At 25.4% G+C, this 13,362-nt stretch overlaps 1 protein-coding gene across 6 annotated transcripts; it reads left to right on the top strand.

Annotated features, from left to right (window-relative positions):
* Nucleotides 1–1,614: 1,614 nt before the first annotated feature.
* On the top strand, nt 1,615–11,844 carry LOC114131278 (putative mediator of RNA polymerase II transcription subunit 26). 6 transcript variants are annotated; one of them, XM_050207578.1, is made up of 11 exons: nt 1,615–1,782; nt 1,867–2,042; nt 8,721–8,780; nt 9,143–9,238; nt 9,321–9,422; nt 10,675–10,788; nt 10,875–10,982; nt 11,061–11,153; nt 11,234–11,311; nt 11,383–11,478; nt 11,555–11,844. In XM_050207578.1, the coding sequence occupies exons 2-11, from the start codon at nt 1,972–1,974 to the stop codon at nt 11,637–11,639; spliced, it is 903 nt and encodes a 300-aa protein (XP_050063535.1). In that variant the 5' UTR covers nt 1,615–1,782; nt 1,867–1,971; the 3' UTR covers nt 11,640–11,844. The 6 variants fall into 6 exon arrangements, with proteins under 6 accessions (XP_050063535.1, XP_050063531.1, XP_050063533.1 ...); XM_050207574.1 differs by having other exon boundaries at nt 9,140–9,238; XM_050207576.1 differs by lacking the exon at nt 1,615–1,782 and adding an exon at nt 7,042–7,230 and having other exon boundaries at nt 1,902–2,042; nt 9,140–9,238.
* Nucleotides 11,845–13,362: the final 1,518 nt, after the last annotated feature.

The raw sequence follows: 13,362 nt of genomic DNA, 5'->3' as shown, positions 1-13,362 counted from the left end.
TCAAATTTATAATTAGTATATATTTACTCTAGAAACAAAATTGAGCGAGCTCTACTCAGTCTGCAAACGCGTTACGCATTAGTTAGGTTACGCGTTAGTGCGTTACGCAAACTGCTGTAACGCGTTTTTTCTATACGTGTGTAAGACGGAGACAACACATGCGAATATGATGATATCCTCTTAATGAACCACTCTGTATATCCTATATGAATAACATGACAAAAACATATTATGTTTTAATAATGCAAATGCTATTAAACAATATTTCTGCTGTCAACATTGGGTTATATTTCTTTTGATATTAAGCAACATTTTAACATCATGTAAGGAGATAAATTTGGTAGGTAAACTCAAGTACCTATTGTATATTTCACACATAGTATAATTTTATAATATAGGTGATAAATCCAGACAAATACATTAAATTATATGCAACATTTTTCTGTATTAAACTGTATAGGTATATACTATATATATATTGCATATAGGTAAAATTCTACAGTTTCAAATTTTTGATAAAGTTTTATTAAATTATATTTTAATATAATTTTCATTCGCATTTTCTCGGTCACCTGTTGGTCAACCGAACATTTCACATAGAAGTCAATTTGTTCTCCGACGAATTCTACAATAGAAACAGTTTTTCATTTTCCAAGAAGTTCTTATTTAAAATTTTAAAATTTTAATTTAAAATTTTCGACAGAATAAAATTATACAACTGCAGTAAAATATACAAACAAAAATATAGCTAAAAAATAAATATATTAATTTATTGAAATACATCAGTAATAAACTGATTGTCATATAACATGTATAATTGAAATTAAAATTTAAGTTATTTATTTATTTTTGGCGTACATCAATCATTATTTTAGTAATACAATTTATAATCCTCATTCAATGGTAGAAATATGTGTATTATTATATACTACGACTACATATTGTTTTAAAATTTTCGAATATAAATGATTGGCGAACGTACCTAAATATAGTATATTGTACCATAAGATTGTATATCTTATAAACTTCGGTTTTTTTCGGAAATGTAATATTTTAATATTCTTTAATTTTTTCATATTTTCCGAAGTTTTGGGAAAAAAACGGTTTTTTTCCGATATTTTCCCAAAATTTTCTGGAAATTTTCCGGCATTTTGATCCCTAAATATAATAAAGCAACACATACCACTAAGTCCCGCGCACGCTTATGACATCACCTGAACAAGGTCACAGCCCACAGGGTTAAAAGACACACTAACTGCATAAATATTAATGGACTATTAGATTATTAAGATTATAGACCGAATATTTTGGTTTCCTAACAACAATTATATTACAAACAATTCTTCCAAGTTCTAATTAACTTTTATTCAAAAATTTGGAAATTGTGCATTGCAACAACAATATTTAAGAAGAATTAATCTTCTCCGTTACTGGGCTGTGTATGATATTTATTTTTTTTCTGGATATAATATAATGATATTATTATTTTGGAGGGAAAGACTTCCATAAATTATCTAGTATCTACGTTTTTTGTAAGCAAAATGAATGTTATCGTAAAATTTTTACAACCGTTATCAAAGGGAAGAACGACACGTCTGCGCAACAATAACGACGCATCTTATTGTATCTTGAAATCGGGTTATCTCGCGTCTCACACTGATACACTGCGTTGGTTTGTTTTGCCGTAGTCTCTATTGACTATAATTGTCTCTAGTCTGCAGTTAGGTCTCATTACAGTGCGCCGTACGACGTCGTTTATGCACTCTAAGTTTCGACATTATTGTAAGTATGACATTTTAAGCGTTTAGATCGTCCTGTACGCACACACATTTACGCATATGACATTAACACTATAATATTGTTTAGTGGATGCAGTTGTGGCGCACTAACGTACATCATAACCTCTAACCTTTCTCCATCGGGGTCTCGAACATTTTTGCTCTTTAAACGTAAAGTTTCTTCAGCCTAATAATGTCTCAGCCTTCGATTGTTCTCGAACACATAAAGCCAACACAAGCCCAAATAGCTAAGTTTATTAACAAGTAAGTATAGATTTTCTAAACATAAAATACAGCATGTTCGTATTAATCCTATTATATACCATGTATAACAAAATTATGTTGTCGAACTTAAAAAGCTAAATATCAACAAGCGGAAATATTGAAATTTACTCGCAAGTGAGTATACATTTTCAAAACATAATATGCAGCATGTTTTAATAGGACTAATACGGTCAAAGTCTTCATATTTTCGTTTTCTTATTGATAAGGGGCTATCCAAAAATCAACGTGCAATATGTTACAACTTACAATTCAATAATTACGAGTACCTCACTCTTCAGTGATTTTTTTAACCAAGTAAATTATTCTCTTATAATTTGTCAACTTTCAACCGTTTTCGTTCAGTATTGTTCTATAATAGTAGTTCTTAACCTTTTTCGAATGATGGAACACATAATATTTTATAAGGTTTTCGCGCAACACACCGTAAAATAAAACAGTAATTATATTATTTTTTTAATATACTAAACAATAAATGTGTAGCATAAAACAGTTTGTAAATATGTTAGCAAAACGTCTTATATCTTTGTATTTTGTTTTAAAAGACAAAATGTTAAAAGAATGAAGCTAGGAATACTAAATAAAAATTTTTTTCACTGATTTTAAAATTTTTTTGGAACACTTATACCAAGTCCACGGAACACTGGTTTAGAACCACTGTTCTATAAGTTTCTGTAACAACATGGAGAAATATAATTTTATCTTTTGCCACCTATGAGGTGTGAAGTGTAATTTTTTTTTTTTTGTGAACCGATAGAAATGGCACAGGTCAAATTCATCGTCAGTTGTATATTGTGTACAGTTATACAATTATTATATATTTCAGAAAATCTTGTTGAAAGATTTGTCATGTGCTATACTTGGGACAGTTTTGAAATTTAAGCTTGCATAACTTCTAAACCAAGATAGCTACAATCTTGAATTTGATATCAAAAGTTTACTCTTTGACACCTTTATGGTTTTAAAAATTTTAGTGCTACCTAATTATATATTTTTATTTTTGTCCCAAGTTGTATTCAGGGTGCTACAACTTAGACCAGTCTACTAAGAATGCTTAAAAATCATGTTTCCAATACCAATTACAACTTGGGACAAATACAGGGCTATCCCAAAATTAACCTTTTTTTCTATTTTTTTTTTCATAGTTGAGTTATTTGAATTAATAATAACTATAAATATTTATTATTTTAACGAGTGGGGTTAGTAAAACAAAAAAAAGTTCACCTAATAAAGTATAATAATTTATAATATGTAATTCTTATTTGGCAATCATTAAACAATTGAATGCAACTTAAAAATAAATGGCATACATTTTTGAATATTCTCTATTTAAACAGATGACTAAATTTTCTTTTCATACAGAAATTTTGTCTAATTTGTATGTTTTTTAGATTCTGAACGAAGTGATGAATGTATTGATTTTACAATGTGTGTTTTTTTTTTTTTTTTTTTTGTTTTTTTTTTTTGTGTCTGTGTACAGCATAACTAGTCGAAATAATGCTCCAATTTCAAAGTATGGGGGTGGTTTCCGATGTAAAAGTGAATATCCTTGGTGCATTATAGAGGTAAAAAGTTAACATTTTCCAACAGTTTTCAAAAAAATCGAGAAAAACAAAAAAAAAATGACGGAAAAACGGCAATTTTTAAGCAAAACCAGTTTTCGACCAAATCGATTTTTTTTTATGGTTGTAATTCAAAAACTAATCACTGAAAATACTTGAAATTTTCACCAAATGTTAATGTCAGTGGTATCCGTATATAGTTAAATTTTCAAAAAATTTTGACTTTTTTTGAGTTATTTATAGACCACTGAAATTTTCGATTTTTTTGAAAAAATTTTTTTAAAGTGTCGATAAAAAATTTTTGGATGACCAAAAAGTTTTGAAAATTTAATACAAGGTTCCTTATGAGTTGTTTTTAATGTAGCTAAAAAAAATTAAAAATCGTTAGTCACAATTTTTTTTTATAAGCGTTTTTAGTTCAAATTTTTACGAAATCTGTCGAAAACGCGAAAATTTGCAAGTAATTTTGAAGTTGAAAAATCATAAAATTTTTTTCTTTTATAACTAAGTTTTGAAAATTTGGTACAAGGTTCTCCATACATTTTTCTTCAAATATCTGTAAAAAAAACTCTACCGGATTCAGGCAAAAAAATTTTATGAGTGTTTGAAATTTAAATTTTTACAAAAACCGCGTTAAATAACAGTTTAGCCTCAAACGATTTTTGGTATTTGTTATTATTCAAAAAGTATAAGTCGTAGATACTTGAAAATTTTACCAGTTATTAAGATTCGCGTTTTCTTTACGTGATTTAAATTTCAAAATATTTTGACTTTTTTTGAGCTATTTATAGACAACTGAAATTTTCAATTTTTCTGAAAAAATATTTTTGAAGTGTCGATAAAATTTTTTTGGCCCTATCAAAATACTTGAAAATTTAATACAAAGTTCCTCATAAGTTATTCTTATAGTGATTAAAAACTTATAAGAATACATAGGCACAATTTTTTTTTATTAGCATTTGAAGTTCAAATATTTACAAAATTCGTCAAAAGCATGAATATTTGCAAATTATTTGAAGTTGAAAAATCATAAAATTTTTTTCTTTTATAACTAAGTTTTGAAAATTTGGTACAAGGTTCTCCATACATTTTTCTTCAATATCTGTAAAAAAAACTCTACCGGATTCAGGCAAAAAAATTTTATGAGTGTTTGAAATTTAAATTTTTACAAAAACCGCGTTAAATAACAGTTTAGCCTCAAACGATTTTTGGTATTTGTTATTATTCAAAAAGTATAAGTCGTAGATACTTGAAAATTTTACCAGTTATTAAGATTCGCGTTTTCTTTACGTGATTTAAATTTCAAAATATTTTGACTTTTTTTGAGCTATTTATAGACAACTGAAATTTTCAATTTTTCTGAAAAAATATTTTTGAAGTGTCGATAAAATTTTTTTGGCCCTATCAAAATACTTGAAAATTTAATACAAAGTTCCTCATAAGTTATTCTTATAGTGATTAAAAACTTATAAGAATACATAGGCACAATTTTTTTTTATTAGCATTTGAAGTTCAAATATTTACAAAATTCGTCAAAAGCATGAATATTTGCAAATTATTTGAAGTTGAAAAATCATAAAATTTTTTGTGTTTATAACTAAGGATTAAAAATACAACACTAAGTTTTCCATAAGTTTTCCTTCAAGTAGCTATAGAGAAAACTCGAAGCATCATTATAGGAAAAATTTTAAGTGCGTTTGAATTTTAAATTTTAACGAAATCGCGTAACGATAACGATTTATCCTCAAACGATTTTAAATATTTTTTATTATTCAAAAACTATAAGTCGTAGATACTTGAAAATTTTACCAGTTATTAAGATTAGCGTTTTCTTTACGTGATTTAATTTTCAAAATATTTTTTAATATAAGCTGGTTTTTTTAAACCACTTTTTTCACCAACCACTAGAAATTATATCCTAGGCTGACAAATCATCTTCGTTCAGAATCGTTTTTCGTATACAATGATAACTATCATTGGATTCAAATTTAACACTCCTATAATATATAATAATGATCCATACGGCACCTAATGTACAGCAGAGCGGTACTCACTTGCCCACTTTTTTTACTTAAAGTAGCTATTTTTCTTAATTATTTCAATACGTGATATTTTGTCCTTAATGTATAATTTTTACCCAATACTGTATTTTACTTTAAATGGCTATTGGGCTCTGAGTCTTTTCTGTTTTTATAACGAAGAATTTTAGTCATTATAAACTATTTGTAATTATGATATTATTTTAATTTTTAAAGCTATTTCTTTAAACAACTTTAAAACTGCACGTAATTCAAATATCACATAAAAAAAATAATATATATTTAACTGAAAAAGATGCTAGAATAATTTCACAGTTATATTGAAATATCCAATAATGTATAAATATAATCGATTCTCAACCAGATAGATGTTTCCCTTCCTCTCAAGGAAGTATGACAAGATCCCTGGGGAGGTAAGTTTATTTGAAAAGAAAACATTTATATACCTAGTTCAATCTTACTCTGGTGAGGGGACGTGACATCATAAAATATTATGAAAGAAGGCATGTAACTCAAAAGGTTGATAATCCTTGATGTATATAATATTGCTTAAAAGCTTTGTTAAAGCCTATAAATTTATAAGAATTTTTATTCTAACAATAAAAGTAAATAAATTTAAAAAATTTAAATTCATTATAATATGACACATTATTTTAAATTGTACAGCTCAAATGTTTTAAATATTATTACTTATAAAATGGTACGCGCACCTACTTATTGGTACTTATAATTATAACAATATTTATTATTAATGGTTGATAAATAATATTATAGTTTAATATTTATAGTATAATATGGGTAATTAGTCAACAATTCTCCCAAGTTTATATGTATATAATAAACAATTTTTCCCAATTAACTTTTATTCCAAAATTTGGAAATTGTGTATTGCAACAACAATATTTAAGAAGAATTAATCCTCTCCGCTACTGAGCTGTGTATGATATTTACTTTTTTTCGGGATACGATTTAATAATATTATATTTTGGAGGAGACTTTCTAGTTTATCTACGTTTTCTGTGAGCAAAATGGATATTATCATAAAAAATTTTCTGATAACGCCGGGCGATTATAACCGTTATCAAAGGGAAGAACGACGCGCCTGCATAACAATAACGATGCATCTTTATCATGAAATCGGGTTATTTCGCGTCTCGCACTGATACACTGCGTAGGTTTGTTTTGCCGTAGTCTCAACTGTCTCTAGTTTGCAGTTGCCAGTTATGAGTTAGGTCTCATACTCTTATTACAGTGCGCCGTACGACGTCGTTTATGCATTCGACAGTGTCGACATTATTGTGAGTACGGCATTTTAAGCGTTCAGATCATCCTTTAGACACATATTTTCGCATAAAACATTAATACTATTGTATTATTTAGTAGTTACAGTTGTGGCGCAGTGACGTTCATTCTAATTCATAATCGTATAGGCATTTTGGTTTTTGTTGGCGTCTCAAACATTTTTTTGTGTACCTAAACCAAACTTGTCGATTTCATAATGTCCGAACCTTTGGTTGTTGTCGAACTTAATAAACTTACACCAGCGGAAATAACGAAATTTACTAGCAAGTGAGTATACATTTTCAAAACATAATATACATCATGTTTATAATAGGACTAATACGGTTCAAGTCTTCAGATATTAATTAATAATAAAAATATAATCTTTATAAAATATAACTATATGATTTGGATTTATTGAGTATACAGTAAGTATAGAGTGTATTACTACACTCAAAACAAATTTTTGTAATTAATCTATTTTGAACAATTATATTGTCCTCTATCATTGAAAATCATGTAATATTCAAACCCCCAAAATATACAAAAATAAAATTTCATATTTGAATTCTCCTTACTATAAAATGTAGCTGTATATCACTCTGCTAAGTTTTACATCACCTATGATGAATATGCAATACTAATAGTCCCAAACCTAACTTATAAGTTATAAGACATCGTTGTTTGTTTTTGAGATAGCTCTAGTAGTTATGAGTCTTATTATACACTCATTGTTTTTAAACTTATGAATGCATTGTAACAAAACCTTTTACTAACAAAATTGTTACCATTGTTAACCATAACATTTGATTTTGAATTCTGAGCGATTGAGATTCATTCTTTCTCTTTTTATCACAATGGCCAAAATTTGCATAATATAGTAGTGATTATGAATGTGAAGGGAATGTAGTATTCATAAATTTTATACCTTTGTGTTTACCAGTACGAATTGAAGTCCATAATTAATAAATACTGTATTACCCTTATACTATAAACGTAGGTATTATCTAGGGTGTGGGACTTTTAACACTAAAAATTGTAACATATGCACTGTTCTATGACTTAATAAATTTAAAAACATGAACTAAAAATGAAAATTAAAGCATTTAAAAATGATCTCACAAAAAGGATTTATAAGATAAAAAAAAAAAAAATGTTATTGGACATTTTAATACCATTTAATATCGAATTTAATGACTGAAAAATCTCTTAAAAATTGTTTTTGAATATTTTGAAATAAAAAATAGATACGTATTTTAATATATGTATAAATTATAAGTAAGTATTTTTTAAAAATGTATAGTTGTATCATACAATAAATTAGATTATTTTCTTCATTTGTCTAATGAAAATGAATGTAGCCTGAACATAAGCATAAACAGATGTCTTTTAATAAATAAACAAGTGAATTTGTATAACTTGATTGTTTTTGATTGTTTCAAACTGCTATTGTTGAGTATTAAAAATCACGTTGAACTGTAAAATTGTTGTGATGTATAGTACTACTACGCTCAAAACAAATTTTTGTAATTAATAGTACAATATTTCAAGTGTTACATTTTGAATATTATTCATATATTATTAAAAATGGTAGATATGCTTGAATATAATAAAGAGAAATTAAAAACATGCAAAATAAAATGTTGCATATCATTGAACATTGTTTTATGCTTAACTACATCAATGATAAATATGAAAATGCTTTAAGTCCAGAACCCTGCTAATAAAATATAACTATGGTTTATTTGACATTTTTTTGTTACATTTTAATGTTTCAGAAAGCAAAAAAAGCAAAGAAAATATAAATCAAAAAAGAAGCTACGCATTGAAAAAAATATGTAAGTTAATATTAAAGTATAATTTTAGATTCTGAGTTGAGAAATGAACCAATTGATGTTAACAATAATATATTTCTTTCAAATGTTAAATTTTTGATGAAAATTAATTTAACCTATTGTAACACAATTAAAAAAATATTATCTTATATGCTTAGAAGTATAAGGTAACAAATAATCTCCTCTCAGATTAATTTCTTGTATTCCAAAATTTATAATCATTAAAATCAAATTTAATACATACATCACAGTGACCCATTAGACACCTACTGTACAGTATAAAGGTAACCCAATTTCCCAAGTGACCTTTTTATACTTGCACTTAACAAAAAAGGTTTTTTTTTAAAATTTAATTGATTTAGAAGGGTACAAAAACAGGAATCGTCAATACAATCTAATGAGGTTATTCCGAGTGAGATGACCATCGAACAAACAGTTGATGAAAATAATGGAATGGATGAGTAAGTCAATAATGAAATTTAATTTTTTTTACTTGTAACTATTTTAACTAAAAAGGTTTTTTTTAACATTTAATTGATTTAGAAGCGTACAAAAAGAAGAAACGCCAATCCAACCTATTAAGCTCATTTCTTGTGTGAATATCAAACAGGAAATGCATAATAACGACTACATGATGGACAATGGGTATGTAAATGTTGAAAAAGATTTTTTTTTACAATTTGTATTATTAAATTAAGTCACAATAACTCAAATCTCTTCAACTCAAAAAATTTAACTACTTGAATTTATTTTGATCTCCTAGAAGTTATCATAACATTGAATGTAATATATGTCTTTTCAATTTGAATATAAATTTGTGATAAATAGCTCAATTGAAGTACAGTGTACTATCGATAACTCAAAATTAACAGGAAAAATAAATTGTCTTACATACAATTTTGAAGGTATTAAAATTTTTTTTAGCAATTTGATGTTAATCTAGCAGTTTTCATTAAAGAAATAAATTAATGTACAAACCTACATATTCTATACTTATAAAACCATGGTTTTTTTTCTTTTAAATCTTTTGTAACATTTATGTGCAGATTTTCATCATAGAAAAAATTTAATTTATATTTCATTACATTATTCAAATTTTTGACTTAATTTCAACAACTTCAAGTCAGGTATCTTGAATAATACATTTCTCAAAGTAAATTTTTGTAGTTTGTACCCCTTCTACTTTTGAGTGATTTTGAATCAATCGTATCTATACAATATATACATACATTAAAATCTAAATTTTTAGGTTCTTAAAAGCTAAATATATGATGCTATTATGTTCTAAAAAAAATCTAATTTATTCTCTAAATATTTTTTAAACTTGTAAATATGCAAATTATATGATATATTTTTTATTACTTTAATAAAAACAACAAATAACCATTATGCACCATTCCTTTGGTAACAGTTAAATTATATTTATAATACAATCACCACAGATATATTTATTTGTATTTCTATATTATTTATTCTATTTATCTTTGACAATCATAGAAGTAGAGTCACAGAATGAGCACCATTACCAATTTGATTACAAAAAAGGAGATGATTGATTGTTTTTTACTTTTTTGTTTATTCTTAAATTAAACTTTTTTTCTAAAAAAAAAAAAAATTAACTCGAGTAATGATGAACAATTAATATGATTTTTTATGAACAATATTAGAATATATTCTAAAATATGAAAAATAGGTTAAATATTCTCTAAAGTACAGAATATACTTTAATATGCAAAATAAACTGCATTATTGCTAATAAAAATATGTAAAACCTATAGATCATCAGCTCTCTAGAGTCTAGATATTAGTATGTTGATGTTAAAAAATTATTTGTATACTTGCTATTCATTTTTACTAGAAGTTTTGTTTATTTATCTGTTTGATTTTATTGATTTAGAACCCAATCCATGGATAATATGTCTAATGTCTCCAACGACTTTGATCCTAATATAGTTATAAAACAAGAAGTCGAGGATGAAGATCATGGTTACACAACCAATTATAATGACGTGTATGATAATTATAAAATATAACTGTTATACTTGTACAATTTTTAATTTTAAAGTTTTTTTTATATATATTTTTGTATGGATTTAGTGAAGAAGAAGATGACAATATGTTTGATGATTCATCAAACAATTTTATTCCTGGTATATTTAATCGAGAAATGCAAAATGATAACATGGGAAACTATATGCATATACCGTATGTTAATGTTGAATTATTATTATTATACTTTCACTGTCTTTACTATAAAAGTTTCTTTTTACTTTATTGATTTAGTGCTCAAGGAAATATGTTTGGTCAATCGAACAACTTTATTCCTAATTTTAATTATGGACAAGGACATAATGTTGTAAACATGAAAATGGTTTTGTAAGTTAACGCAGAAAAATAAATTTTATACAATATACATCTTTGCTAAAAAGTTTTATTTTACTTTCATTGAATTTTAGACCACACTATATGTATAATTCCAATGGCGAAATTCTTCCTGTTACCTTTCATAACAATGACAACGAGTGGATCAATAAGTATGTTAATGCTGGAATATTATTTTTATACATGTACTACTTTACTATAAGAATTTATTTTATTGATTTAGTGCACAAGGTGATATGTACAATCCATCAAACAATCTCATTCCTAACATCGTACACGGACAAGGCTTTCAGAACAATGATTATGTGGGAAACAATATGTAAGTTAATATTGAAATATAATTCGTATACTTCCACTTTCTTTATTACAAAAGTTTTTTAATTTTATTAATTTAGATCATACCAAAATGGATTTATAACTAGCTCATCAAACGGTTATGTTCCTTATATACCAATCAAACAAGAAGTTCTCGAAGAATGAGATCTGTACAAATGTTAATATTTAAATACAATTGTTGTTCTTATATTTAAATAAATGTATTATATTGTTATTATATTATATAATATTATAATATTATTATAAAAAAGTTTACTTGAAAAATAAATAATTTAATGATCAAAATATTTTATACTTAAATATTTAGAATACAGATAATAATAATTAAAAAGAAAACTAATAATAATAATTTGACTTCTTTTTTTTTATTATAATTATATTTTATTCATTAATAAAATATAAATAGTCATAAATACTGTGCAACCTCAATAAGTAAAAATTCAAAGTGTAGTTATTATAGTTTTAAATTATTATTTTGTTATTAATTTATGAAAATTTAAGTATAGGGTATTATTTGAAAATCATAAGTTGATAATGGTATACCTAATAAATGTAAGAGCGAAAATAGGGAAGATTCCTACAATTCTAGAACAGTGTGGATTTTAAATTTTAAAAAAAATAGTTTGAAAATAGTCAATACTTTTTAATAAAAAAAATCACCCTGTATAGTAGTGTTAATTCTAAGGTTTTTTTTTTTTTTAATCAGCCCTTGTTAATAGAACCCAGATAAATATTGCATCAGTTTTTGTAATGGAATTTTTCATATCTCTTCTAATCCATTATGTTCTATTAAATCCGTTTACTCTATACTTGGATCATTATTTCCAGAAGTAAACAAGTTATAAACACTAAAGTAACAATACTATAAAAATAACATATACATTTTTTTTCTAATTATTAAACTATAATAAATATAATTTAGATGCTTTTTGATAGTGCATTTTTCTATATTTTTTATGCCATTAAAATTCCAACCCTAATTATAAATATAATACGAACATGCGGCGGTAAACTGTTTAACTGTGATTTTCTTTATCATTATTCGGTATTACGTATTCTTAGAAATCCCAAACTCCAAAAAGTTGGTTCTTGCCTACAATTTCTAATAATAATCATAGTTTGGTAGATGCATTTTTTTTAACCAATGGTAGTTTATATTTTTAAAATTATAAATATTAATCATGTATGTACTAGGTAGGAAGGTATATTAAATAATTTTCTTATTTCAAATAATTTCTGATCTATTCCTATTGAAACTACAGAACTACTATTTGTTTGTCTTATGTTATAAATATAACAATAAATTATATAAAATTAATTTTGCAAAAATTAATAATCAAATGTGTATATAGATTTTTAAATAAGCCATATGCCAATATAAGACTAATTGTGCTTTAGAATAAAACCAGTAAAACTAAAAGTCCTCGTTTTATATCACACACATATTGTAACTTTTATCATAAACTTCAAACTGTAATTCAACCTACTATTAGATACTAGTCTGATTTTAATTTATCAACATAATTAAGTTATAATGATCAGCTACTAAATTAACTGTAAGAACGTTAATGAGTACAAATTAATCATATTCTGTTTTAGATAGTAAAGATAATCCATTTGAAAATTTAAACTAAAAGACCTTATTTCATATCATAATTATGTATGAAAATGTACTTATTCTAATTTGAATCATTAATATTGTTCATTCAATTTCATCTCATATGCATCTAAAAAGATTGAGAATTCTTGATATGTATAATATTGCCTAAGTATTTTGTTATAGCTTATTAATTAATAAGAATTTATTGTAATAATTAAAATATATCAATTTTAAAATTTTAAATTCATCATTATATGACATATTATT

Source organism: Aphis gossypii, chromosome X (genome assembly GCF_020184175.1).
Source record: "Aphis gossypii isolate Hap1 chromosome X, ASM2018417v2, whole genome shotgun sequence".
Classification (NCBI taxonomy): domain Eukaryota; kingdom Metazoa; phylum Arthropoda; class Insecta; order Hemiptera; family Aphididae; genus Aphis; species Aphis gossypii.
This window is presented reverse-complemented; position numbering and strand designations above follow the sequence as displayed.

Excerpts from the sequence above, each read along its gene's own strand:
- LOC114131278 (XM_050207574.1), top strand. The coding sequence starts at position 1,972 with ATGTCTCAGCCTTCGATTGTTCTCGAACACATAAAGCCAACACAAGCC. Across the intron at positions 2,043-8,720 it reads ATAGCTAAGTTTATTAACAA|AAAGCAAAAAAAGCAAAGAA; the intron begins GTAAGTATAGAT and ends TTAATGTTTCAG. Across the intron at positions 10,983-11,060 it reads GGAAACTATATGCATATACC|TGCTCAAGGAAATATGTTTG; the intron begins GTATGTTAATGT and ends TTATTGATTTAG.